At 41.8% G+C, this 24,092-nt stretch overlaps 1 protein-coding gene and 1 long non-coding RNA gene across 2 annotated transcripts; one reads left to right on the forward strand and one right to left on the reverse strand.

Annotated features, from left to right (window-relative positions):
• Window positions 1-1,254: 1,254 nt before the first annotated feature.
• On the reverse strand, window positions 1,255-22,799 carry LOC119483498 (rho GTPase-activating protein 20-like). Its single transcript, XM_037761649.1, has 17 exons — window positions 22,781-22,799; window positions 18,668-18,784; window positions 14,777-14,862; window positions 12,653-12,826; window positions 12,422-12,571; window positions 11,136-11,177; window positions 10,957-11,041; window positions 10,729-10,806; window positions 9,694-9,760; window positions 9,397-9,579; window positions 9,027-9,199; window positions 8,782-8,946; window positions 8,153-8,265; window positions 6,364-6,556; window positions 5,809-5,923; window positions 4,759-5,591; window positions 1,255-2,078 (listed from the first exon to the last, which is right to left on the reverse strand). Exons 2-17 carry the CDS (start codon window positions 18,731-18,733, stop codon window positions 1,287-1,289), a joined length of 3,315 nt encoding a protein of 1,104 aa, XP_037617577.1. The 5' UTR covers window positions 18,734-18,784; window positions 22,781-22,799; the 3' UTR covers window positions 1,255-1,286.
• On the forward strand, window positions 2,747-3,575 carry LOC119483580. Its single transcript, XR_005205731.1, has 3 exons — window positions 2,747-2,766; window positions 3,142-3,262; window positions 3,336-3,575. It is a non-coding gene; the product is annotated as an uncharacterized LOC119483580 (long non-coding RNA).
• Window positions 22,800-24,092: the final 1,293 nt, after the last annotated feature.

The following is a 24,092-nucleotide window of genomic DNA, read 5'->3' on the forward strand; positions in this document are numbered from 1 at the left end:
TTAATCTCTCTCCGTGGACAAACATCAGTAAATATTTCACAAAAAAAAGCACAGGAAGTTTTTAAGGAAGTTTTCCATTAAATAGTTAATAATGACATGACCTAAGAAAAGTCAACTTGTTAAAGTTAAGATTCATCTTCTTTTATATAAGCCGTTATAAAAGCTGTTCTTTTGGTGTAAAATGCAAAGTGTAGTTTCTAGGCAAAGTCACAGTGTGTATTCAGGCTGCATTTAACTCTACAGGCCTAGTAAACAACAACAATATTGTAATTATATCCCATAATGTGTCATATTAATTATGTTCAAATGCAACTAGTTAGCGTTTATTTTGTAATCAAGTGCGTACTTGTAAAAAGTGTAGTCGGCGGGCTCTATTTGCTTTTAACCAAAACTAATCATAGAAGTAATAATCAGTGTCGATACGGAGTACAATCCCTAATTATTTATTAATCTGGGGGCGAAAATCATCTAAAAAACCCACTTTGTTATATATAAATGAGCTATCGGGTCAAACCAATGATTAATCATTAATGAGAGAGATTCTAAGGCAACAGCAGGTAGTTTAAATTGGCAGGTTTTAACTTTGGCCTGATGTAGTTAAAAAATCAAACACATTCCTTAAGATCAGATATAGTTTCCTCAATCATTTGATACCATCAGTTCAGACTCTGATATATTATTTCAATATAAATAAGGTTACAAAGTAGTATTCTTTCAGCATGTGTAAGGACATAAAAGCAAAAACATAAATTCCCTTAATGGCATAAGCTCTAGGCAAAGTGTAAAAAGTACTTATTTACTTGTGTGTAAAATAAAAAATGTACCTTAGGCCTTTAATAGGAAGCAGGATGTAGGGTTAGCGAGGTAACTTCAGGGTTAACATGGGTTTTCAGGTTTTTGCCAGCTTCTACTGTGTTACTTTTAGGCTGGATTGTGTGTTTAACTTGTTAGTATTTGTCTAATATTATAGTTTGCTCTTCGTTTGTTTATGGAACGCACTCGTAGCCAGATTGAGAAACCCTGGGTTGACTTACCAGTTTTCTTCCAATTTGTTATACCAAAGCAAAGTCATTCAATTTCAAGTCCTGTTACAGATTTAAAATGTATCACAAGATGTGCATTAGTCTAAAACAAACACCAAAAAGCGATAATGCATTTAAGGTGCAGAGTAATAACTAATGATGTATGTGTAGGTTGAAAACAGCAGTGTTGGATTTTGTAGTTACAAACAGTCTCTTTAAAGGATGTGTCTCGTTGTGTTCATCTAATCCAGTTTTATTACATCATCAGACGTAAGATTCTTCAGCAAACAGCAGCTGATCAAAGTCTGCTTCTGCTGTGGGATCGCTGCATCTCTTCAGCCACTCCCTGCGATTCTCCACCAGGGAGAGCGCCACCTGCTGGCTGCTCTGAGGGTTACTCTGCGGGTGCGTAGTGAAGTAGTCCCTCACTGCTTTGGTGCCGTAGGGAGAAAGACAGAAACGGGACTCTGGCGTCCCTTCCTGAGAATCCACCTCCGGGACCTTCAGTCCCGGGTCGCTCGGCAGCCTCGCCCGAGCGAGGGCGGAGGCGGCGGCTCGGTCCACAACCTGCCGTTCGGGTTCTGACCCCCGGCGCTTGTAGAGCGTGATTTTGCACGCCTCCTCCACAGAGCGAGACCTGTGTCGCTTGAACAGGGACAGACACGGCCCGCTCTGCTTGTAGAACAAAGACGGCGACGGCTGCTTCAGCTCGTTCACTTCACTCTCAGCTGCGCTCCTTTGGTTAGCGGCGTCACCTCCGGTGTTGGCGTGGGTTCTGTCGAGCTGACCAATGGTTAATGTAGAGTCTGAGGACCGGAACCAGGGGGACTTGGGGATTTGGAGACTCCCTGTAGAGCGGTGGTGGGAAGGGGGGCTGGATGAGTCCTGTTTGAGATGTCTTGGCTTGTGAGGCTCCTGGACAGGCCTCCCCTTCACATGGCTTCCTCCTGCTCTGAAGGAGGTTTTGGTCTTGGCTTGGCTGCTGCAGAGCATTTTTCCTTTACCTTTGTCTGGGACGGGTTTCCCAAGTGTAAGCGACTTGTCAGCGGGTCCTCCCTGTTTGTAGAAACACAAAAGGAGATATTTGTTGCAGCATTAAAAAGGTTGACACTTTAATTGTAGTCTCTGTTAATTTAGAAGATTTTACCAAGTGTCAAGTTACAAAGAGTTGTCACGTTAATAGTAATGGGTCACATTGCGGTTTACAAAGTTAGGAAAGCAATGTTTAAGTCAAATCTGGATCGGCGCATCGGTAAGCAAGGTATATAAAAAGTCCAGTGCACACCAGGGTAACGTGAGGAGACTACTGAATTGGGAAACCAAGAGTGAAGTATGTGGTTTGCATCAAAGAGTAGCAGAACAAGCTGTGAACTAGAGGATAGGAAGGTGATTAGCGATTGGCTCGTTGTCAAGTTGAGCAGTGTGTTTGGTTTCCGAGCGCTGCGATTGGCCGGTGCGCAATCAGGAACAAGCGCGGTCAGCTGTTGAGCAATCAGTCCGGGGCAAGTTCAGGTGCGCCTGCCAGTACATAAGCCGGGAGTTTGTGGAGCGTCAGCGGAAGCGGCAGTCGAGAAGCGACAGTCGGGATGCGCATAGACGACATGGTTGCTCAGACCTCATTGTTGCGAAGACCTCATTTTGCAAAGACCTTATTTTGAGATTGGTCTTGGCAAAAATCGGTCTTCGCAAAAAGAGCGTCTGAGGAAAAGGGCGAGGGCATGGGACTATGCCGGCTTTTCTCCAGGTTTGTCTTTTTTTCCTGCATTCTCAACATTTTATTGCATTTCTCTCTCGTTGCCATGTGCTACAAACATTTGCCTGTCTTTCAGAGTCCTTCAATCCTGAATCCTTTCTTCTCACCCTTGGACCAAAAGAACCACAAGAGGCAGAAGACACAGGTGACTATCTTTTTTGAAATTCCTGCTTGGCACAATTTAGTTCTCATGTGCAATGACTAAACCCTTTGTCTGTCTCTTAACCTCTGCACAGAAGAACCTGCTAGAGTTCGACCGAGCTAGGACGCAATATTCTACAAGTTTGTATTCTCCTTTGTCCGTATTGTTCTCTTGCTGCATGCCTAACTTGTGCTATACCCATTTCTCTGTCCATCATGGACCAGACCACATGGCTGCCCTTTGTCTGAATCTTCTCTTCTCTTCTCAACCTCGCAACAAAAGAACCTGCAAGACACCAGCAGAAGTGCTGCTACCGACAGATGGACACAAAGAACTTCTTCTAAGGTGAAAGACTTACTTTTTAACATTCCTACTGCTAACAACTGAAACCAAGTCTGCTATCTCACTTTGCACGCAGGAACAAACCAAGTTGGCGCCAACCTGTGAACTCTAGAGAGACAAAGGATTGAACCAAAACTCTCCAAACATGACTCCTCCAACATCTACAAATGCAACTGGCAGTTAACCAAGAAAATACTTTTCTTCCGTGGACTGGTTAAAGTACCTGGTCCTACATTAGCGCAGATGGCTAAGCAAGAATGTTTAACCTCTGTCGATGTACATTTACTGATTTCATTAAATGCTCTTTATTGCCTTTTGTGTGTGACTATTTGTAGTTAGGATGTTTGGGTGGCTGGCTTTGACACACTTGACATGTTTAGTTACGCTTCACACAGAGAAAAGGTCTTGCATGCTAACTTAACTCTTATCTAACCCAACACACATTAAGATTAAAATCTCTAATCACACACACATGTCTTCTTATCTCATTTCATAGATGACAAACAATAGGGCTGAGCAATATGCAAGTCGCAAAATAGCTGAATTAAAGATGGCTTTCAGATGGTGTTTCTAAGCACATGTGCAGACAATGTTAAACTGAGACATTCAGTAAGTAGTAAGTACTAGCCCTGACTGAAACCTGAAATCTGTCCACAAAACACCACTACCACACCAGCTGCACTCCCTTTCTCCTCCAGTTTAAACACTATTTATCAAAACATCAGTGGCACAACTCATTCCTCCTCCAACCTCTACTCTGCTCACTCCAAACAAGTTCACCTTATCCTTTACCAATAACGTTTCAGCCATAAGTAATCACTTCTTTGATCCTGCAGCCAACAGCAAAAAGTACCAATCCTACCTACCACATACTACCTTTCCTGTCAAAAACACTACAGCACAGTCTTTAATCAAGTCTCTGAATTCCTGTCTATGAACAATCTGTTTCACCCAAATCAGTCACAAAAAAACATAGTCATAGTATAGTATGACATAAAAATGTCATTAAATAAAGTCATAGCATAGTGTTATAAAAAGGTGACAGTATTAGTAGTATAGCAGGTCACAAAACATCTTTAGTATCCTCAACAAAGTCACACTATGTCACATGTATACAATGTTATAAAACAAGTCACCGTATAAAAAAGGACATAGTAAAAGTCCAACAAGTCAGAGCATAGTATGTTATAAAATGGTCACAGTGTGCCAAAAAAGGGATAATGTACAGCGAACCAGTCATTATTGACATTTTATTACACGGCTACTTACTCAACAAATCAATAACTTGACACAAAACAGTCCACCTGAGTCCGACATCACAACTGCACCCATAGCAACAGCCCATTATGCATAGCAACAGTCCATTATACATAGCAAAAGTCTGTTATACATAGCAACGGTCTGTTATAAAGAAATAACAGACTGTAGAACACCGTGATTGACAATCGACTACTCAACAAAGACATGTAATAAAAAAAAAGTCTGACACTTTGACTCACCCCCGTCTTGTCCTCTTCTTCCTTCTCCAAGTTGTCCTGTTGGGTCAGTGACAGCCGCCGACCTTTCTTCAGCCAGGAGTTTGGGTGGAGGCCCCTGCAGCCTTTCAGGGTCCCCCAGTTGACTGTGTCTTTGGGTGGGGAGCCTTTTGGACAAGTCCCCAGGTCTGGTTGTCCACCGGTGGAGCTTATTGTTAAGGGAACAGATGAAGAAGCAGCACTGGAGGCCAGGTGGGAGGCTTTGGTTGTGTAAAGCCCTCGTCTGGTGGCCCAGGTGTGGTCACTAATGAGGAGGTCCAGAGAGTCCATTGATTGTGCAGGGGAGATGGAGGAGATGCTGGGGGAGCTCACCTCCACAGCTCTCCTGGTGCTGCTCGGCTTCCTGTAGAGCTCCTCTTCATCCTCGCCAGAGAGACCTTCAATACTCCCCGAAACGCACGGCCGAAGCTTGGCCATGTACGCTATAGCCGGCTCTGAACGCCGCCGCTGTCTGCGCCGACCATCCAGGGACAGCGAGTCCAGGTTGGGGGACGTGTCCGCAGTCGGTGCGTCCTTGGCGGCGCAGGAGAGGTCTTCGTCCGGCCTTCTGCTGCTGCTGGTTCTCCCCAGTCGGTGTAGCTTCAGACCCTGCGGGCTGTCGGTGTGGGTTTGCTGGTTATCGGGGTCTGTGTCGTGGTCGTAGTCGCTGAACGTGATGATGGAGTCCAGGCTGCCTTGGAGTGTTTTGGGTCTAACGTGCCGTCGGTTGCAGAAGCCCGGCGAGCCGCCGCTGATGTTGTCCAGCTCGTTCTCCAGACTGTCGTAGGATGAGTCTGTCAGAGGGTACGACCAGGACTCTAGCAGGGGAGGAGGAAGACAGAAATCACACAGATGTAAGAAGACAGCGAGAAACTAGCCACTAAATACTTTATGGTTGGTCACTACCAATGAAATAAAAACTAATAATCCTGCATCCCTGTGTCACTTGTGCAATTACTTCTTGTTCTATGCCACACTTTCACGTTTTTATATCAAAATGCATCTAAAGACTTGAACAAAAACATATCTCCGTACCTGATCCTATCTCGTCATCGTTGAGTCTTTGCGGCGGCCCTCCAAACAGCGAGGACGGATCCTCTCCCACGATCTGCTGACAGTGTTCGATCATGAACTTCACCAGCTCGCAAACCTGCAGCGGACAAAAGGACATTTAAATAGTGTAACAAACTGAGGTTCAATCAGAACAACAGAATGTAACAACTCAGTGTTTCTCAAAGTTCATCGTCTAACTAACTTCTTAAGGCTACTAAATACTCTGTAACTTTTGCCAGACTTTATCTCTGGAGTTTGCTTCTTTCCCATCAAACTCAAACTGTGACCTTTTCTCTAAAGCTGATTTGAGAAGTAGAGGAAGTAGTCCTGATCCCAGGCCAGCAGCAGTTCATGAGCTAAATGTGGGCTATCATTTATGACTCACAGACAAAACTAACACACTTCTCTTTGTTCCTGAGCTTAGACAGACTGATTTCATTGTGTTACAACAATCCTGGGTGTCCAAGTCAAAATAACAAGAGTAGCCAACTCTATCTGGGTCAAATTCCACCGTGTATAAAGTTATGTCTTCTTTACCCTCTTAGTTCCTTCTCCCTCCACCTCGGGGCTGCACGGCACTCCGGGAGGCCAAAGCATGCTGGGAGCGATGCACACCGATAAGTTGAAACTGGTCATCTGGTTCTCCTGGGCGTTGCCCTCGATGCCGTGCAGCATGGCCAGCAGGTAGCGAAGCAGCAGGGCGTTTTCTTTAGGCAGGCGGCACATCATCCTGCAGAAAGACGACATTCACGCCGTTCAGTTAAAGGAATGATCTCATCACATGACACTAAAAACACAGAGCAATGACGTGTTCACACCTGAGTAAAGCCAATTGGACCGCCGGTATCATTTGTGTTCATTCACGCTAGACGCGCCGGAGAGGAGAAAGAGCTTGTCTCCATCTTTCTTTCCGCCATCAACCATGGGAGAAATAACTACTGTTGCTGCTTTGCACATGTTGTGGACGTCCCAGATATGTCAGAAAACCAAACGCCGTCATGTCTGGGTTCATAACATCATCCGGCGGTGAGCTTTGGACACTTGATGAGCCGCTACGAGACACCTGATTGGACGAACGCTTTCCCTCGTGAGCTGCTGCTCCCAGCTTTCAAACCACAACCAACATGGCGGCTCTTATTTCACAAAAATAGTTCACCAAAATGTGTTTCTGAAAACATAAGCTGTTAGCTGTGCAGTTGCTGAATCTGTCTTCATTTTAGATCGAGAACGTTTAGTTTTAAAGTTCCTCAGGAGTTTCCAGAGGCTGCGAGTCGCGTCGGACGCCTGTGACATCAAGTAGCACAGACCTCAACTTTACACAAATGAGAAGCGGCCGACGTGAAGGTACGTGTCCACAGCCTCCGTCCTTTCCACGCTTCCCGTTCATTGTCTATGTAAGCAGCCAGGCAATGCATTCTGGTAGCGTGGCTCCACCATTCCAGAGACAGGGCGTCACGTTGTCCGCTCCTCATTTGCACAAAGTTGAGGTCTAGGCTACTTTAATAAATACATAATGAAATAAAGACAGCTTTAGCGAATGCATGGCTTATTTCTCACATCAAATTTTTCAGAAACACATTTCGGTGAACTATTTTCGTAATATAAGAGAAGAAAGTTTCCAAATGAGCCAAATGTTTTTTTGGATTTGAAAGCCGAGAGCAGCAGCCCACGAGGAAAAACATTCGTCCAATCAGATGCAAAGTGCATTGTGTCTAGTGGCAGCCCATCAAGCATCCAATGCTGGAAAGCGAGGCAATCCCTTGTGATAAAAAACGCACCTGTACCGATACAGTGCCATTGCACTGACTGTATCTAGCAAGCCACGCATCACATTGTGCTGTGATTTAATTGCAATAAACAGATCAAAATGATGCCGAAATAACTACATAATGATGCCGATTTGTAAAAAGTCTGAATTCATGTTTTGTCTGGTCTGTCCGCAAGGCGACAAGCAAACTACTTTTAAAATGCTTGTTTTGTGAATGGAGTTCTGATGGATCAGTGCCAGGCTATGCAGCTGCTCCATCAACAACTTAACGTCATCTAGTTGGCATAAATACGGCAGCGACGTTGTTGTTTCTACCAGAGACAGTCTGTGGTTTATACACAAACATTTGTACAGATATGATGTACTATCATAGCTCTGGGTGACCACAGACACATACTAGAGTCTTTTCCTCCATTGCTGATTGAACGTCAGTGACGTCAGTGACCTGAGTGACGACAGGAGGAGAATCTCAACGCTGATAGGCTTTCACTGCAGCATCCCGCGGATACGCTCTTGGTGTGAAGACACCATAACAATATAGTAGTGTGTGCCTGTTACCTCTTTATGTCCTGCACTTGTTCTCCCTCATCCTCCTCTTCCTCCAGCACATCTATCCATTCTTCTAACAGCTCACAGCAGAGCAAGCTGCTCGGGATGCTGCGCAAGAAATCCTGAAAGACATGCACACATCAGTTAATAATCACGTACAAATCATAGTTTATTGTGTATTTCCAGGTGTTGGTTGAGTGATTTGGTGTAAAGATGTTTTGATGACTTGGTAGAAGTGACAGATAAAACCATTAATATAAATGAGAACATCTCCGGTGTAAATAAATACGTGACACAGTTTAAGCGCTCATGTACAGCAGCTCTCTCCGTTAACCCTCCAGATAATAACAGATTATAATCCAGATTACACTAACAAGCCAATCTAGGCTCCTCTGCAGTGAACAGCTTGTCCTGCTAACGTGGCCGAGGCTGAGGAGGAGGAGGGAAGCCGATTCGTGTTGTGCTTACAGATGTGGGTCAATAAGGTAAATAACACATGAACACCATGGTGCTGCAGTACGTTGCTATCAGGGCTGCGTGTCAGCAACAATCTGGTGATACGTATCATGATAGAGGGGTGACGATTCTATATATATATTACTATATATCATGATTTTTTATAATCTAATTTTAGTCACCTTAAAGACTCCGGCGATGAGAAAGACGTGGTCTCTTGTCAGAGGAAGTTGAAACTCTCCGGCGTCCAGAGAGTCCCTCAGCTCCCTCACAGCCCGAGCCCCCGCCGGGCGCCGGAAGATCCCCCGCGTCCACGAACCCTCGTGGTACAGAAACGCCATCATCTCCTGGTGAGGGAGAGAGTTTGTTTCTTTACCGTCACAATACTGAGTGAGAAACGAGGTGTAACTGAACCGTGCCCACTCACCATGATCGGCTTTGGCAGAGCGTCCTCTATGCACACGTTGCTGAGCGGCTGGCTGAACAGGCAGCCGCGGGGCCCGCCGGCGAGGGACAGCTCGTTCAGGTGAGAGGAGGAGCCTCGCCAGAAGGCCCAGGTGATGAGGGAACGCCTCCTTTTAAAAGGCTTCTGAGACCACTCTGAGAAGACAACACAGTATCCCAGAATGCATCAGCAAAAAGGCTCATTCTACTGTTTTCATTACTTTTTTTGAATGAGGCGAAGTCTGATGGACCCCATGGGATCTTATTTCATAAAGAAATATGAATGGTAGTCAACGGAGAGAGAAAGACCAGGAGTCGTTGGATAAAACTTCACCTCTCTATAACGACCTCACCTGCAGATACGTGCGGCGTTTCAACAGGTCGAGGCTTCATAATGAACTGGCACTGCTTGAACACCTGCATCTGCTCCATCTGCATGGCCCGCTGACAGTCTACGTCCCCGCCGCCGCCACCGCCTCCCTGAGACACCGTGAGTCTCACATGACTCATCTGGATACTGAAGGGAAACTCGTGACCTGAGACGGAGGACAAGAAAGCCGTATCACTCTCTGGATGCACCGTAACATCACGTTATTAGAATACAAACAATTAAAGGACGACAGAATCTGATGATATTTAGTCAAACCAACCAATCAGAGGGTAGGGGGCGTTGTCCCTCTTGGAGATGACCCACAGCTGGTAGTCTTTCACATTTCCCTGAGCAAATACACAGACAAAGATGATGATAAAAACAAGACACAGCCTCAGAGAGAACAGGATGTTAGAAACCACACAGACGGTCCTAAAATATATTTTAGGAAGCGGAGATGTGACAAAGGAGAGTATTCTCCTTCAGCCTTCACATGCTGAGTGTTTATCACATGGAACTGGCACAACTGAGCCGACGTTAGGCTGCAGGGCTTCTGTGAAAACATCACCCGTTGTTGTTCTGGGTTTGGGAAGAAGTATTCGAGGATGTTGGGACAGTAGGCTTGTCGCGGTAGTCGGTGTTATCGGTGTTACATGGTGGTTGGGCACACACCGATTACATTACGTATCCATCGTCCCCACCATCGTTTTGCTTTTTCTTTTACAGAAATAAAACCCATTTAGTTCATTTTCACGTATCAGAGGCAGGTTATCAGTACAAAGTCGGACGACAGGCGCTATAAACTGAAAGTGAATCCAACATACATAAGGAGTCTCAGCTCCGAGTCAGATTTCACACACATGGGACGAGACGATGGCGGAGGATTTGGTGTCGAAGCGAGAAGCAAAAGCTTTCAGATTTCAGATTTGAACCATAACGTTAATGAGGTAGTCGCAGTGCGGAGGACGGAGCGGTAACAGCCGGCCCCGCAGCGAAAGCTCTGCCGGAGAGACCAGACACACCGCCACCCGACGGTAAAGATCAAAATAAGTGCATTACACACATTGAGCGTCATCTTTTCTTGTAAAATGTCCGGTGTAGCGACATTACTTTTTGCAACCTAAAAATCACAAGTTGCGTTAAAGTGTTAAAGGAATTAGAGGCGTTGCCCTAAATTAAACATGATCAACACATTTACAGTATTATCTGGGGATAAAAATAAGATACTAGTGTCCACATTCTCATCACAAAGAGACAGACTAAACATATATATCGCTCTTTATGAAAGCAGGAGGAACTGATTGTCTTCACTCACTATGATGCCGAACTGCTGCAGGGCCAGTCGGATCACCTCGTTGGTTGAATCTGAGTTGCTGACCGGGAGCGTCTTGGTCTAATCGGGGGTGGAGAAGGACATACTGACATATATGGTGCAAGATCAACAGCACATCACGTACTCTACACAACAAGTATCACTACAAAAACACTTGATTATATATATATAAAAATCTTACAGGTACATGTAAACGTAGATCAAACTTACGACAGCAAAAGTATTGATTCCCTTCCCGTACACTCTGAGAGGAATAGTTTTAGGTTCCTCCTTCTCTTTCTCTTCTTTTATGAGACTGGAGGGAAAACAAAGAGGAGACATGAAGCGTCACATTTCTCTACAAAAACATATAGACGCACTTTATGTTGATGCATGAAGGCCGAGTTTACCTTTTGAGGAGGGAGAGCCATCTCTCTTTCTGATCTGCTGAGCTGAGGGGAACATGGAGAACATGTTAGTTCACAGATTAACACTACGAGACTCACAATAAACCTGTTATTGTCCTTTTTTAGTGGGAGCTAGCAGGTCAGCAGTAGATGTCACATAGAAGTGGTGTACATCATCTGAAAGCTGGGAACCTGAAGATTAATTTGAGATGCAGTTCAGCACTGTGTGTCAAGTTGTGCAAGTGTATAATGGCTATTATAGAAGTATATGATGGTCATCCCCATGCTCTATTATGTCTCATAAGTTGCTGCAGCAATTTTTGGGACGATACCATTTGTACAGATTTGGTGCTAAATTTAACAATTTTTTACCACTCAAGAATTGATAAAAATGATTAATAATCCCTCCAATTCACACCAAGACCTTGAGGAACACCATAGAAAAAGCCATGCTGTGATTTGGTATCAACACTTTTGACATTTGGAGCAAGAATTGCATTTTCGGCGATTGGATGGTGAGCACTTCTGTTGTGTAAACTGCTCAGAAACCTCCTTATTGTCAATCTAGCTAGGAAAGCCATCCATCCTCTGAATGCTCTAGGTCTCTAGTCTGATCCATCCATCCTCTGAATGCTCTAGGTCTCTAGTTTGATCCATCCATCCTCTGAATGCTCTAGGTCTCTAGTTTGATCCATCCATCCTCTGAATGCTCTAGGTCTCTAGTCTGATCCATCCATCCTCTGAATGCTCTAGGTCTCTAGTTTGATCCATCCATCCTCTGAATGCTCTAGGTCTCTAGTTTGATCCATCCATCCTCTGAATGCTCTAGGTCTCTAGTTTGTGGCTGTAAAGTTTCATGAGGCTGTGATTATCCTAGAGGTCACCACAGGTCATTTTATACAGAGAGGTCAAAGTTCAGAAAATAGGTCTCCTATGAGGACTAACATCATCACACATGAATACAGTTGGGCTCAATGGATCCACAAGAGTCTCAGCTTTACAGTGATACCCAATTTATGTAATTCAGGGACCCCAGTATGCAGAAATATTCAGTTTGACTCTCTATACAAGTGCTCATCCTGTCTGTTTTCTGTTCATTTGGCATTTTAAAGGTCGTGTTTACAGCCTCACCAACATATTTACTACTGGAACATAAACACATTTAACAGCCTCTGACGTGAGGCGGCGTGAACATAAACCATGAACCCGAGCAAAGTTTAGAGAAAGATAAAGTTTGAGTTTAACTAAAATATCTCATTAGACTCAGTCTGTGTGTGTGAGAGTGTTACCTGAACGTTGCCACACAGTTACAGGTGGGCCAGCCCATGACGAAGCTCCTCTCTGGGTTGGTGCTTCCCTCACACACCTCGTCCATGCAGCCCGCCGTCCACATCTCACACACACACACCTGGGCCTTCAGCTTGAAGTGGTTGGCTGATCTGGGAAAAGAGAGGAACGGCATTAACCTAATTCACCAACTGAAGGGCACGAGGAGCAGCCAAAAATATGCTCACACTTACTTGGCTTTGGCGATCACCAGGATGTCGGTGAACAGGAAGAGGTGTCGGTCCTGAGTCTGCATCCCGGTCTTCAGCTGGGCGTGTCCGTGGAGAAGGAACGACCGATCGGTGCCGACGAGGAAGGACTGGACCAATGAGCAGGTCTCTGGGCACACAGGAACCAGGACGCTCTCTCTGGAACACAAACACACAGAGACAAAAATCACTCACATGTTTTATTTTATACGTTCAAATATAGAATAGAATATCCACTATGATATGTGAAGATTCGGGATACCTAGAGATACATACACGTCCTCTCTCACTCCAACTTCTGTAATGTTACGCAGACTTGGTGCAATATCAAAACAACCCGTGCTACCACTTCTACTGTCTCTTACAGTACATAACACAATAACTTGTACTGTACTGGTAATACTAAGCAGCTGCTGACTAATTAGGTCAAACCTTCCTCTCTTATAATGAGATTATAGGGCTGTCAATCGATTAAAATGTTTAATCGGGATTAATTGCATGATTGTCCATAGTTAATCGCGATTAATTTGCAATTAATCGCAATTTTTTTTCTGTTCAAAATGAACCTTAAAGGGAGATTTGTCAAGTATTTAAAACTCTTATCAACATGGGAGTGGGCAAATATGCTGCTTCATGCAAAAATCAATTGGAAATCAATTAACAACACAAAACATTGACAAATATTGTCCAGAAACTGCAGAAATATTGCCCCAAACTGCATGTGATTATCATAAAGTGGGCATGTCTGTAAAGGTGAGACCCGTGGGTACCCATAGAACCCATTTACATTCACATATCTGGAGGTCAGAGGTAAAGGGACCTCTTTGGAAATGGCTATGCCAGTTTTTCCTCGACAAAATGTAGCGTAAGTTTGGAGCGTTATTTAGTCTCCTTCCTCCTTCATTAGTACGACATGGTTGGTACCAATGGATTGATTAGGTTTTCTGGTTTCTTATGATGTCAGTATCTTCACTCTAGCTTTAAAACTGAGCCTAAACAACCTAAAAATCGCAAGTTGTGTTAATGCGTTAAAGAAATAATGAAAGCATGTTTGGCTGTGACGTCGTAGAGTTAACACAAAGACGTAGTCAGCCTCCGTCTCTCTCTTATGACGGCTTTATTAGATTATTCACTTCAGATCTCCGTCTCCCTCCCTCATCACCAAATACAAAAAAAGCTTCCAAATACTGACATTTTGCATGATCCACTTTGACGTTAAGATTCAATAAGAGAATAATAAGAGACCACAGGACTCGTCGTTATGTAAACTGTGTAATGTAATTTGAAGTCATGTGCGTGAACGTTGGATCTAAAAGAAGCCGCAGTGCTCGCATCCTTAAATTGAACTTTTTCCAAGGCAAGATTTGAAAAGGGATCTTTCAAAATTGTTAGTAAATAGGATAACAGTGAAAGATATATATATACATGCATTTGCATAAAGCAGCATATTTGCCCACTCCCATGTTGATAAGAGTATTAAATATGATTTCATATGTCAGTGATATATCGTATTAGCCATGTGCACACTTGGAGCGAGAGTAATGTCATAACACAGAGGCCTAGACGGCGTCAGCTCTCCGGGTCTTTGTGGTTGGTGGGTGTTATTTAGCGAGGCGCCCCCCCTCCTCCTCTGTCGGAGCTTTTTAATGAGGTTATTTCTTCTTCACTTTCCCGCTCCATACGTTCAGAGACAGAGCTATTTATAGATGCCTGATCCTCTAATAACTAGTTACAGGAGGATTATCTATCCTGGTGGATTCAACACCTCGCTCTGGGTTGTGCCTGGGGCATGCGAGTGTGTGCGTGCACATGAGTAAGAGTGTGGTTTCAGGGTTTTGTCCAACTGACCTCAGTGACCTCTGTGTAAGTGACACTGAACATCAACTGGGATGACTTAAACTGCAGGATGTCGTGCCCTATCGACACCGAATACATCCAGACTCATCTGTGTGAATACATACACGTGTGTACATAAGTATGAGCTGGTTGTAAACCGCAACAACCGCAACTACACCATTAACTTACAGATTCAGCCACCTAGAAAATTAAGAAGCCCCTGCCCTGTTTGTTTCTCAGACTTATGGAGTCTTTAAATGTATTTTACCGTACCTGGAGAGAGTCTTGGACCTGATGAGAGCCTTGGTGATGACCAGAGACGGGGCGGACTGGCGCCGACAACTCTGAGACTTCGTCCACTACAAGAGACAAAGAGAGACGATGATAATCAACCAAATCAAAACACTGTCTGACCACTGCATTATTAACATTTATGTATCCAGGGTGTAACAGAAAGTCGCATTTGAACACTTAAAACAGCTGTAAAATGATCTGAATGATGACTTCTATCTGCTAATACAAAGACACATTTCTCTGCTTTACTAAAAAAAGGTTCAAATCCCACAAAGAGACAGACTTTACTCCACGCTTCATGTCATGTTTACACTTTCCCCCGTTCGTTACACAAGCATCCTAACGCATCCATCACGTCGTCGGGACCGACTGTGGCCTTCCGCAGATTGAAGCAGGAGAATTTAAACACGGAGGAATGTCGGAGAACGAAGATTAGCCAGGTGACGGCATGGCACAGTCTGTGTTGCCGTGTCGGTACACAGCAGCCTCGATCTGTCTCTGCCGTGACACTCCTGACCTCTCTCACACTTCAACTACTCACTGAAAAACAGCTGGAATTTTGTAGAAAGCTGTCTGTCATATAGCATTTTGCATGTTTATGATGCTAAAATCAGCACATATAACATAACTACATCATGTTTTATCAATACAAAAGTTGTTTAAGTCAAATTAAAATAAGACCCTACCAGTCGCTGCTTGCAGCCGTAATGAGATCCTACTTTTCTTGGCTTTGATTCTATTATCCGAGTTTCCCCACAGTCATTAAAGGTTCATTTAATCTAATTGTAGAAGGATTTGTGAGCTTGAAGAAAGGTGACATTTACACAACCACAGTTCTTGACATGGTCACCTAATTGTTGTGTTTATCACGGTCATTACGGCGAGCACGAAGCCAGCAGCAACGTAGCACAAACACACACACGGTCTGTTGGACACTCGCTAAGTAAAGTGGCTGCATGTGTCCTCGACACTACACGCTGCATCGTGGCTGCTGCAGGAACGCTCCCGGACGGGTGAACTGTGGACTCAATAGTCTGTTGTGCTCGTACACTGCAGCTGGCGCACCGCTGCATGGGACGCACTGATCTTGTCGGTTAATAATCGGTTAACGAGGGTCGGTTATCGGTTAAAAAAATATATATTTTAAATTAGCATCTCTAGTTTCGACCCACGCCGTCGTTGCGGAAGTGCAGCGCCCACACTCCGGTTCCCTTCTCTGGTAAACACTGTTTTGTCAGTACTGTTGCTTGCATTGTTAATGCCGTTAAAGTTGACATGCTGATGTTTAGTAGGTATGTCTACAATGTCAAGGCCTATGGAAAGGAGGCTGCTACTTTTTGTTATCCTTGGTCAGCAAGCAGTAAACATGCCGATTAGTTTGAAGGCGGTAGTACTAGCGCATCATTGGTGACCTTCATCTTGCAGGTCGTAGCAAGTCATCACCAACGTTACTACAATTCATCCTGAAGGGATCATGAATGTGTAAACCAAATTTCATGGCAATCCATCCAATAGTTGTTGAGGTATTTCAGTCCGGACCAAAGTGGTGGAACCAACCGAATGACATCACAGCCACCAATTTGTCTGTCGGCCTTTCAGTGAAGAAAAGATCAATCCCACCGCCACACATTTCTGACTTTTCACAGCGTAATATCATTGGTTTAGCGGGGTCACACGGCGGTGAAACATTCCTGACACTCCGGCCACAACATGTTACCTTTCACTCCCAAAATAAACAGAAGCTCACGTGGAGATATGGGCTATACGTTGGGAAATACTACTGACCAACAACAGCAAGGCTCTCATACTACTACTCCTCAATCATGCAGCAGGTGCCACAATATATAAAAGAAGAGGAGAACATGTTGAACGTAACAGTCTGATTCCCACTGGTGTAAATGATAAGTGCTCTTCCCCGGAGCTTTCTGGGCTGTTTCATTAACCGTTAAGGGATTTGGGTTCATCACAGGTGGAACTGCACATCTCCAGCGTTCCCTGTATTTACTCAAACTGTCAAAGAGTCGTCAATAAACTGTATTTCTTTATCTGTTTCATTTAGAACATAAAGGTGAGAAGTTGGAGCCGATGTAGAAATCAATCATTAATGAAAACAAGGATGCAGCAGGAAAGTTACCTATAAGCATTAACAGGACTTCTTGCAGACACTAAAGTTAATAACTGTTAATAAATAAATTAAATAATTAAGCAAAAACTAATTAAATCAGCAACACAAGAAAAGGAGCACTCCATTAAAACATGAGGTTAATAGGTAGGTTTACATATTATGCAAAAATAAATAAATAAATAAATTCAGCCGCATGCCTTCCTCAAACAACAAGCAGTCAAGTCAACTATAAACGTATAATAAACCAAACCAAATGGAAAGTATAACATCCTAAATAGGCACAAAGGGCAGGTGCAGTTCACAGTAGCACTGCAACTAATGATTATCTTCATTATCAATTAATGTGCTGATTATTTTCTCGAACCATCAATTAGTCGTTTGGTGTATAAATATTAGAAAATTATGAAAACAAAAATGTCCATCACTATTTTTCAGAGTTTGACAAGTAGAAAACTGCAGAAAACTACATAATCAACCACCCAACTGCTGGCTTATAGATCTGATTTTAACACCACAGTTATATATATATGAATTATTAATTTACAAATATGATAAACAAATTAATTTATGTAGACTAAACAATGTCTGTAATTAACTTGTTGAAAGCTACATATTACACTAGTTCACCAATCAGTGGTGATTGAGCAGAGACTACGCTTGTTAATATGTTGTAAAATTTGCCCACAAATGACATAACATTTAATAATTAAAAACATAATTTAGTTGATAAAAGGTAACCCACCCATCCCCCCATTTAAAAAATCATAAGACACTTAATAAATGGTTATAATGCACTAAAATTATTTATTACTTTGTCAACTATAACTCCTGCTGTGAAGCATCCATAACTGATAACTGTATGCTTGATGACACAATATAACATAGATGCTGTAATCCTATATGTGATTACACAAATCCTTAGTGTGTTATTATTATTATTATTATTATTATTATTATTAATAATAATAATAATCAGCATTTTATTAACCATTTAATGAAGACACATTATTATATATTGTTAATAATTACATTTCTAAACACTTAAAATATTCATATATCTGCATACAACTACATTATAGTGTGTTATTAATCAATTTATTAACCGTTTATTGAAGACAAGTTATTATATATTGTTACCAAGCATTCATTATTTGTTTATACATTATTAACAGACGCTTAATGAGTTTAAATTGTTAACAATTATGTTTCTAAACACTTAAAATCTCCATATATCTGATTACAACTATATTATAGTGTGTTATTAATCATTTAAAAACATATTATACTGCTAATATATTATACATAAAATAAAATGATGCCACATTAAATAAGATAAATAAATAAAATTACATGATGATATTAACTGATGTTTTAGGTTAGTTGAATTGTTTGCTATTAATCAATAATAATTAATAAAAAGCGTAACATTGTTTATGGTTGTCTGTGGTATTTTAGACACCACCATCCTAAAATGTTACTTCCTTCTGTTGTTTGACTGTTGTCTAACCTCTCACCCGACTGGACCAGCCAACAGGACAATACACTCATTCATAAAGCAGCTACCTCCGAGCAAAATATGATGTAAGATAGAATAAATAAAGACACAAAAATAACTGATTTTTCCATTTTTATAAGCCGCCTGGTCTGGAGACGAACTGTTCCTCCTTTGTGCACTCAAGTTAAAGTTATTGAACCAAAATAAATCACCAAATCTACATGTAAAAAGAGGAGATATAAATGCTTACCCGTTTGTTCTCCTGCTGTCGGCTGAGGCTGTCCTGTTGCTGCTGCTGTGGAGACATGTTGTCCATCCAGTGTTAGGAGTCACTGGAAACGTCTAGACCTGATGCGTAATTGGAGATCTGAGAGGAGGGAAATGAGATGAAGTTAGTAGAGCACACAGCTATATCTCTCTCTCTCTGTCACCATCAGTGAAAGGCTGTGCTGTTGTAACCGAAAGCACCTCCTCCTGTCTGGATTATCACTGACTGTGCCACTTCTTAATGCGTCTTTACGAGGCGGTGCCAAATGCTCTGCAACAAATAGGCCCATCTATTTTTAACCATTCATTCAGCAGACAATCACATTTACCCTCAAAACAAACTATGAACAGGAGTATTGGGTGAAAACAGACGTTTAGTTTGGGGATCAGCTTGTGGACTCCAGATTCACCAAACTGCATTAGAAAAAAGTTGAATCATTTCCAATCAATCAACACTATAAATCCGAAAATCACTGTTTTCTATTGGCAGAAACAAGATCACTTATATTAATAGATTAGATTTATACAAACACATCTCTGAATTCTCGCCTCATCTCATATAAAGTTGAATAAAAGTGTAAAATATTGACTTGAACATTTATGCGAATATTTCCTCCTCCTCCTTTAACATAAAAACCTAAACTGACATGCCATTCATGGATAATTGGAAAATATGTTAGCATTACATATTAAAAAAAAAAAAATACATGTATTATATTATTTTAAGAACAATTAAAAAATGTTTGTTTTGGATTTTTAGAGGCCTGAAGAGGGGAACATTTCAAAGCATTTTAGAAGAAACAAAGCAAAAACTATGAGAAAAGAAAGTAAGAAAAAAATACACTTCATTGTGAGTAACCAAATTTATTATCTTTTTTAATTATCTACCCTTTAATCCTCTACCACTCCTTGGTGCCCCCACGTTAGAAAGAAACAGCAAAAGTGCCCTCTTGGATGCCCTTCCAGTAGAGAAAACATGATAAAGTGCCCTCACGATGGAGAAAACATGATAAAGTGCCCTCTAGCGTGCCCTTAAATTGAGAAAACATGATAAAGTGCCATTTAGGGTGCCCTTCCAGTAGAGAAAACATGATAAAGTGCCCTCTAGCGTGCCCTTAAATTGAGAAAACATGATAAAGTGCCCTCTAGGGTGCCCTTCCAGTAGAGAAAACATGATAAAGTGACCTCTTGGGTGCCCTTAAATTGAGAAAACATGATAAAGTGCCATATAGGGTGCCCTTCCAGTAGAGAAAACATGATAAAGTGACCTCTTGGGTGCCCTTAAATTGAGAAAACATGATGAAGTGCCCTCTAGGGTGCCCTTCCAGAAGCGAAAACATGATAAAGTGCCCTCTAGGGTGCCCTTCCAGTAGAGAAAACATGATAAAGTGACCTCTAGGGTGCCCTTAAATGGAGAAAACATGATAAAGTGACCTCTTGGGTGCCCTTCCAGTGGAGAAAACATGATAAAGTGCCCTCTAGGGTGCCCTTAAATTGAGAAAACATGATAAAGTGCCCTCTAGGGTGCCCTTAAATTGAGAAAACATGATAAAGTGCCCTCTAGGGTGCCCTTCCAGAAGCGAAAACATGATAAAGTGCCCTCTAGGGTGCCCTTCCAGTAGAGAAAACATGATAAAGTGACCTCTAGGGTGCCCTTAAATGGAGAAAACATGATAAAGTGCCCTCTAGGGTGCTCTTAAATGGAGAAAACATGATAAAGTGCCCTCTAGGGTGCCCTTAAATGGAGAAAACATGACAAAGTGCCTTCTATGGTGTCTTACATGCTAGAAAAGTCAGGAGGTCAGGACAAAGAATGGTTGACTTTGCAATTATTACTATTGTTAACAGCACTGGAATCTGTCGGAGCCCAAACAAGGAGAAATAAAACAACAAACTCAAAGGAATCCTGAGAACATTTTCTAAACTGAAAGAAGTTATTTAGATCCGTTATTAGATTATGTGTCTGACGTGCGTTAGCTCCAGGCTCTCCATCCGTCTGAAGACACTTTATTAGATTCCAGTGTGTCATGAATAGTACTGACGGCAATCTGGGCCATAAGGTTGTAATGTAGGACACATTCAAACCTTAAATGAAGTGATTCTGCTTCAATTAACTCGACAAAGAGACGGCATCTTTGATCTGTAAAGCAGATATTCATTTACCAAAGCTGTGATGAAACACTTGGCGAATAACTGGATTAATTTAGGACTATATATTTATAAGGATGGAGGGAGGAAATCTGGACAAAGAGGACATTTCCAGAAGGACAAATGATTATCGCCCCAAAATCGATTGTCCTTCTAAAAACAGAAGTGGGCCACAAACTGGGCTAAAGCAGAACAAGGCCAGAAAGTGAAGAACAGAGACGCAGAGGATTCATTCCCCAAATTGGCCACAATCAGCCCCGTTAAAAGTGGATCACTTCAATGATTACCGTCCCTCATGTTGATAATGAACAGCCTTCGGCATGGCAAAGAAAAGCACCGCACGCACCCCTCCTCACTGGCTCCCAACCCTTCCCGCTACAAACACACTTTCTCCAGCCTTAAAGCATCAAGCAGTCTGCAAATCTAACAGGTAGTCCCAATGGTGGGGGGCAAAAGTAATGCAGCTTGTCACCTGTATACAAGAATGACAAAGTGCCCTCTAGGGTGCCATTCCAGTGGAGAAAACGTGTTTAAGTGCCCTCTAGGGTGCACTTTCAGTGGAGAAAACATGATAAAGTGCCCTCTAGGGTGCCCTTCCAGTAGAGAAAATGGTATAAAGTGCCCTCTAGGGTGCTTTTACAGTTGAGAAAACATGATAACGTGCCCTCTGGGGTGACCTTCCAGAGGAGAAAACTTGATAAAGTGCCCTCTAGGGTGCCCTTCAAGTAGAGAAAACATGATAAAGTGCCCTCTAGGTGGAGAAAACATGATGAAGTGCCCCCTAAGGTGCCCTTCCAGTAAAGAAAACATGATAAAGTGCCCTCTAAGGTGCCCTTCCAGTAGAGAAAACGTGTTTAAGTGCCCTCTAGGGTGGCCTTCCAGTAGAGAAAATGGTATAAAGTGCCCTCTAGGGTGACCTTATAGTGGAGAAACGTGATGAAGTGCCCTCTGGGGTGACCTTACAGTAGAGAAAATGGGGTAAAGTGCCCTCTAGGGTGCCCTTCCAGTGGAGAAAACATGACAAAGTGCCCTCTAGGTGGAGAAAACATGATGAAGTGCCCCCTAAGGTGCCCTTCCAGTGGAGAAAACATGACAAAGTGCCCTCTAGGTGGAGAAAACATGATGAAGTGCCCCCTAAGGTGCCCTTCCAGTGGAGAAAACATGACAAAGTGCCCTCTAGGTGGAGAAAACATGATGAAGTGCCCCCTAAGGTGCCCTTCCAGTGGAGAAAACGTGATAACGTGCCCTCTAGGGTGCCCTTCCAGTGGAGAAAATGTGCCCTCTAGGATCACTATCAGATTTATTTTGTCATATAAATATTTAAATTAAAATACAAAAACATCATGAAAACAAAACAGTAAATCATCAAAAACAAAATCATAGGCATCAACAGAACTGTGGTTTTAAAATCCTCTTTAATTAATGGAGATACAAAACAATGGTTGAATAGAAAATAATTCAATAATAATATTTGTATTTTTGAGCGGAGATTAACAGCGGTGGAAAACTGTTTCACCATCCTCCCGGAACCATCCCAAATTTAAAATCTTTGTTTTTCTATAATATCATTAATGAATCATTCAAAGTGATCTTTAATATAAATCAAACATTAAAAAAATTGTTTCGTTCATGAATTTATAATTTATCCCAAACTTTTTTTTTTAATTTTAAAAAGTAATTTTATTGTTTTTTTAATATATATATTATTTGCATTTTTGTTTTGATTTTGATTAGTAATTATTTAAAGAAAAAATATATACATATAATTTTATATTTATTATTCATTGCCTGCTGTCAGGTCTGAGCGAAAATATATATATTATCAAAAATATATATGTTCATATCATTTAAAATATAATAAAATGGACATGTAGAGTTGTAAACACTCAATCCTGACTGGAATAAAACATCTTCAACCTGTGTACAGACTGTGTGTGTTTTTATTTACCTATTTTCTCCTTCACTGGAGGCAGGACACAAACCGGACCTATAAGAGATGAGAAAGAAGACACATTTAAAACAAATATTCTGTAACACTGAATACTTTTTAACATGTTATTTCATATAGACATATAGCAAAATATAGATGACAGTGGACGAGCAAAATCTGCAGAAATAAACTAACATGCAGTAACAAATAAACCCAAAACTGTCTCATCAGGTGACGCTTCTTTCACTCATTTTATCCAAATATATCTCAGCTGGATAATCAGATTTAGGCAATTACACAATATTAAATACCAAATATAGATTTACAGGAACTAATGGAGAATTAGTGATGATAAACCAGCTTTAATCCTGTCAATATGATCAGTTAAACATTGATGTTTAAATTTTTTTTTTTTTTTTAAAATCGCAATAAAAATCAATATCAAATCGAATCGGCACCCAAGTATCGTGATAGACTGTCAGTGTTGGTGACTTCCTCTGTAGATTTAGGGACTTTTGGAGCTGGTTCTGCTAGCTACTTTCATCGGAAAAGAGTTGCCAACTCTGGGATGGAGTTCAAATCTAGCGTACTCCTGCTAGTTTCTCAACATTACCGACTCTATTGCTCTCAAGATATCTAAAAAAATTGAACATTTTCCTGACGTGACATCCTTACAATTTCTAAAAGATACACAACCTACCAACTGTTATGTTATTCATGGTTTACTAAATAAAAGCACATGTTTATGACGGCATATTAGAGCCATTCTAGGTAATATTATAATAATTACGGAGTCAGGGGAGGGGTAATATTCCGAGGGAAACTTGGCAACTTTATGAGAAAACACACAAATTTGCAAGATTATAAAGTCATAAATTTACGAGAAAAAAAATACGGAAAATAGTGGAATTTACAACTTTAATCTCAGAGAATATCCAAGTTTTTTTCTCGTAAATTTATTAATTTAATCTGGGAAATTCAGATTTTTTCAATTTCAGAATCTAAAGTTATTTGGACTGTAAAGGCAGTTTATATATTTGATCCATTAGCATGTATGTACAGTGGCGTATAAGGGCAATTGTAGGTAAAAACAAAAAATAATAATTCTGGGGGAGGGGAGTAATATTCTGAGAAAAAAAAACCCCAGATTAAATTCATCTGGTCTGGGAACGCCTCTGGGTCCCCAGGAAGAGCAGGATAATGTTGCTGGGGAGAGGGACGTCTGTAATTCCCTGCTTAGCCTGCTGCCCCCGCAACCTGGCCCCGGATAAGCGGAAGAAAACGGATGGATGGAGAAAATGACAACTCTTTAAAATCACAAAGAGACAGG

The sequence above is a fragment of the Sebastes umbrosus genome, chromosome 24 (assembly GCF_015220745.1).
Source record: "Sebastes umbrosus isolate fSebUmb1 chromosome 24, fSebUmb1.pri, whole genome shotgun sequence".
In the NCBI taxonomy this organism is placed as follows: Eukaryota; Metazoa; Chordata; class Actinopteri; order Perciformes; family Sebastidae; genus Sebastes; species Sebastes umbrosus.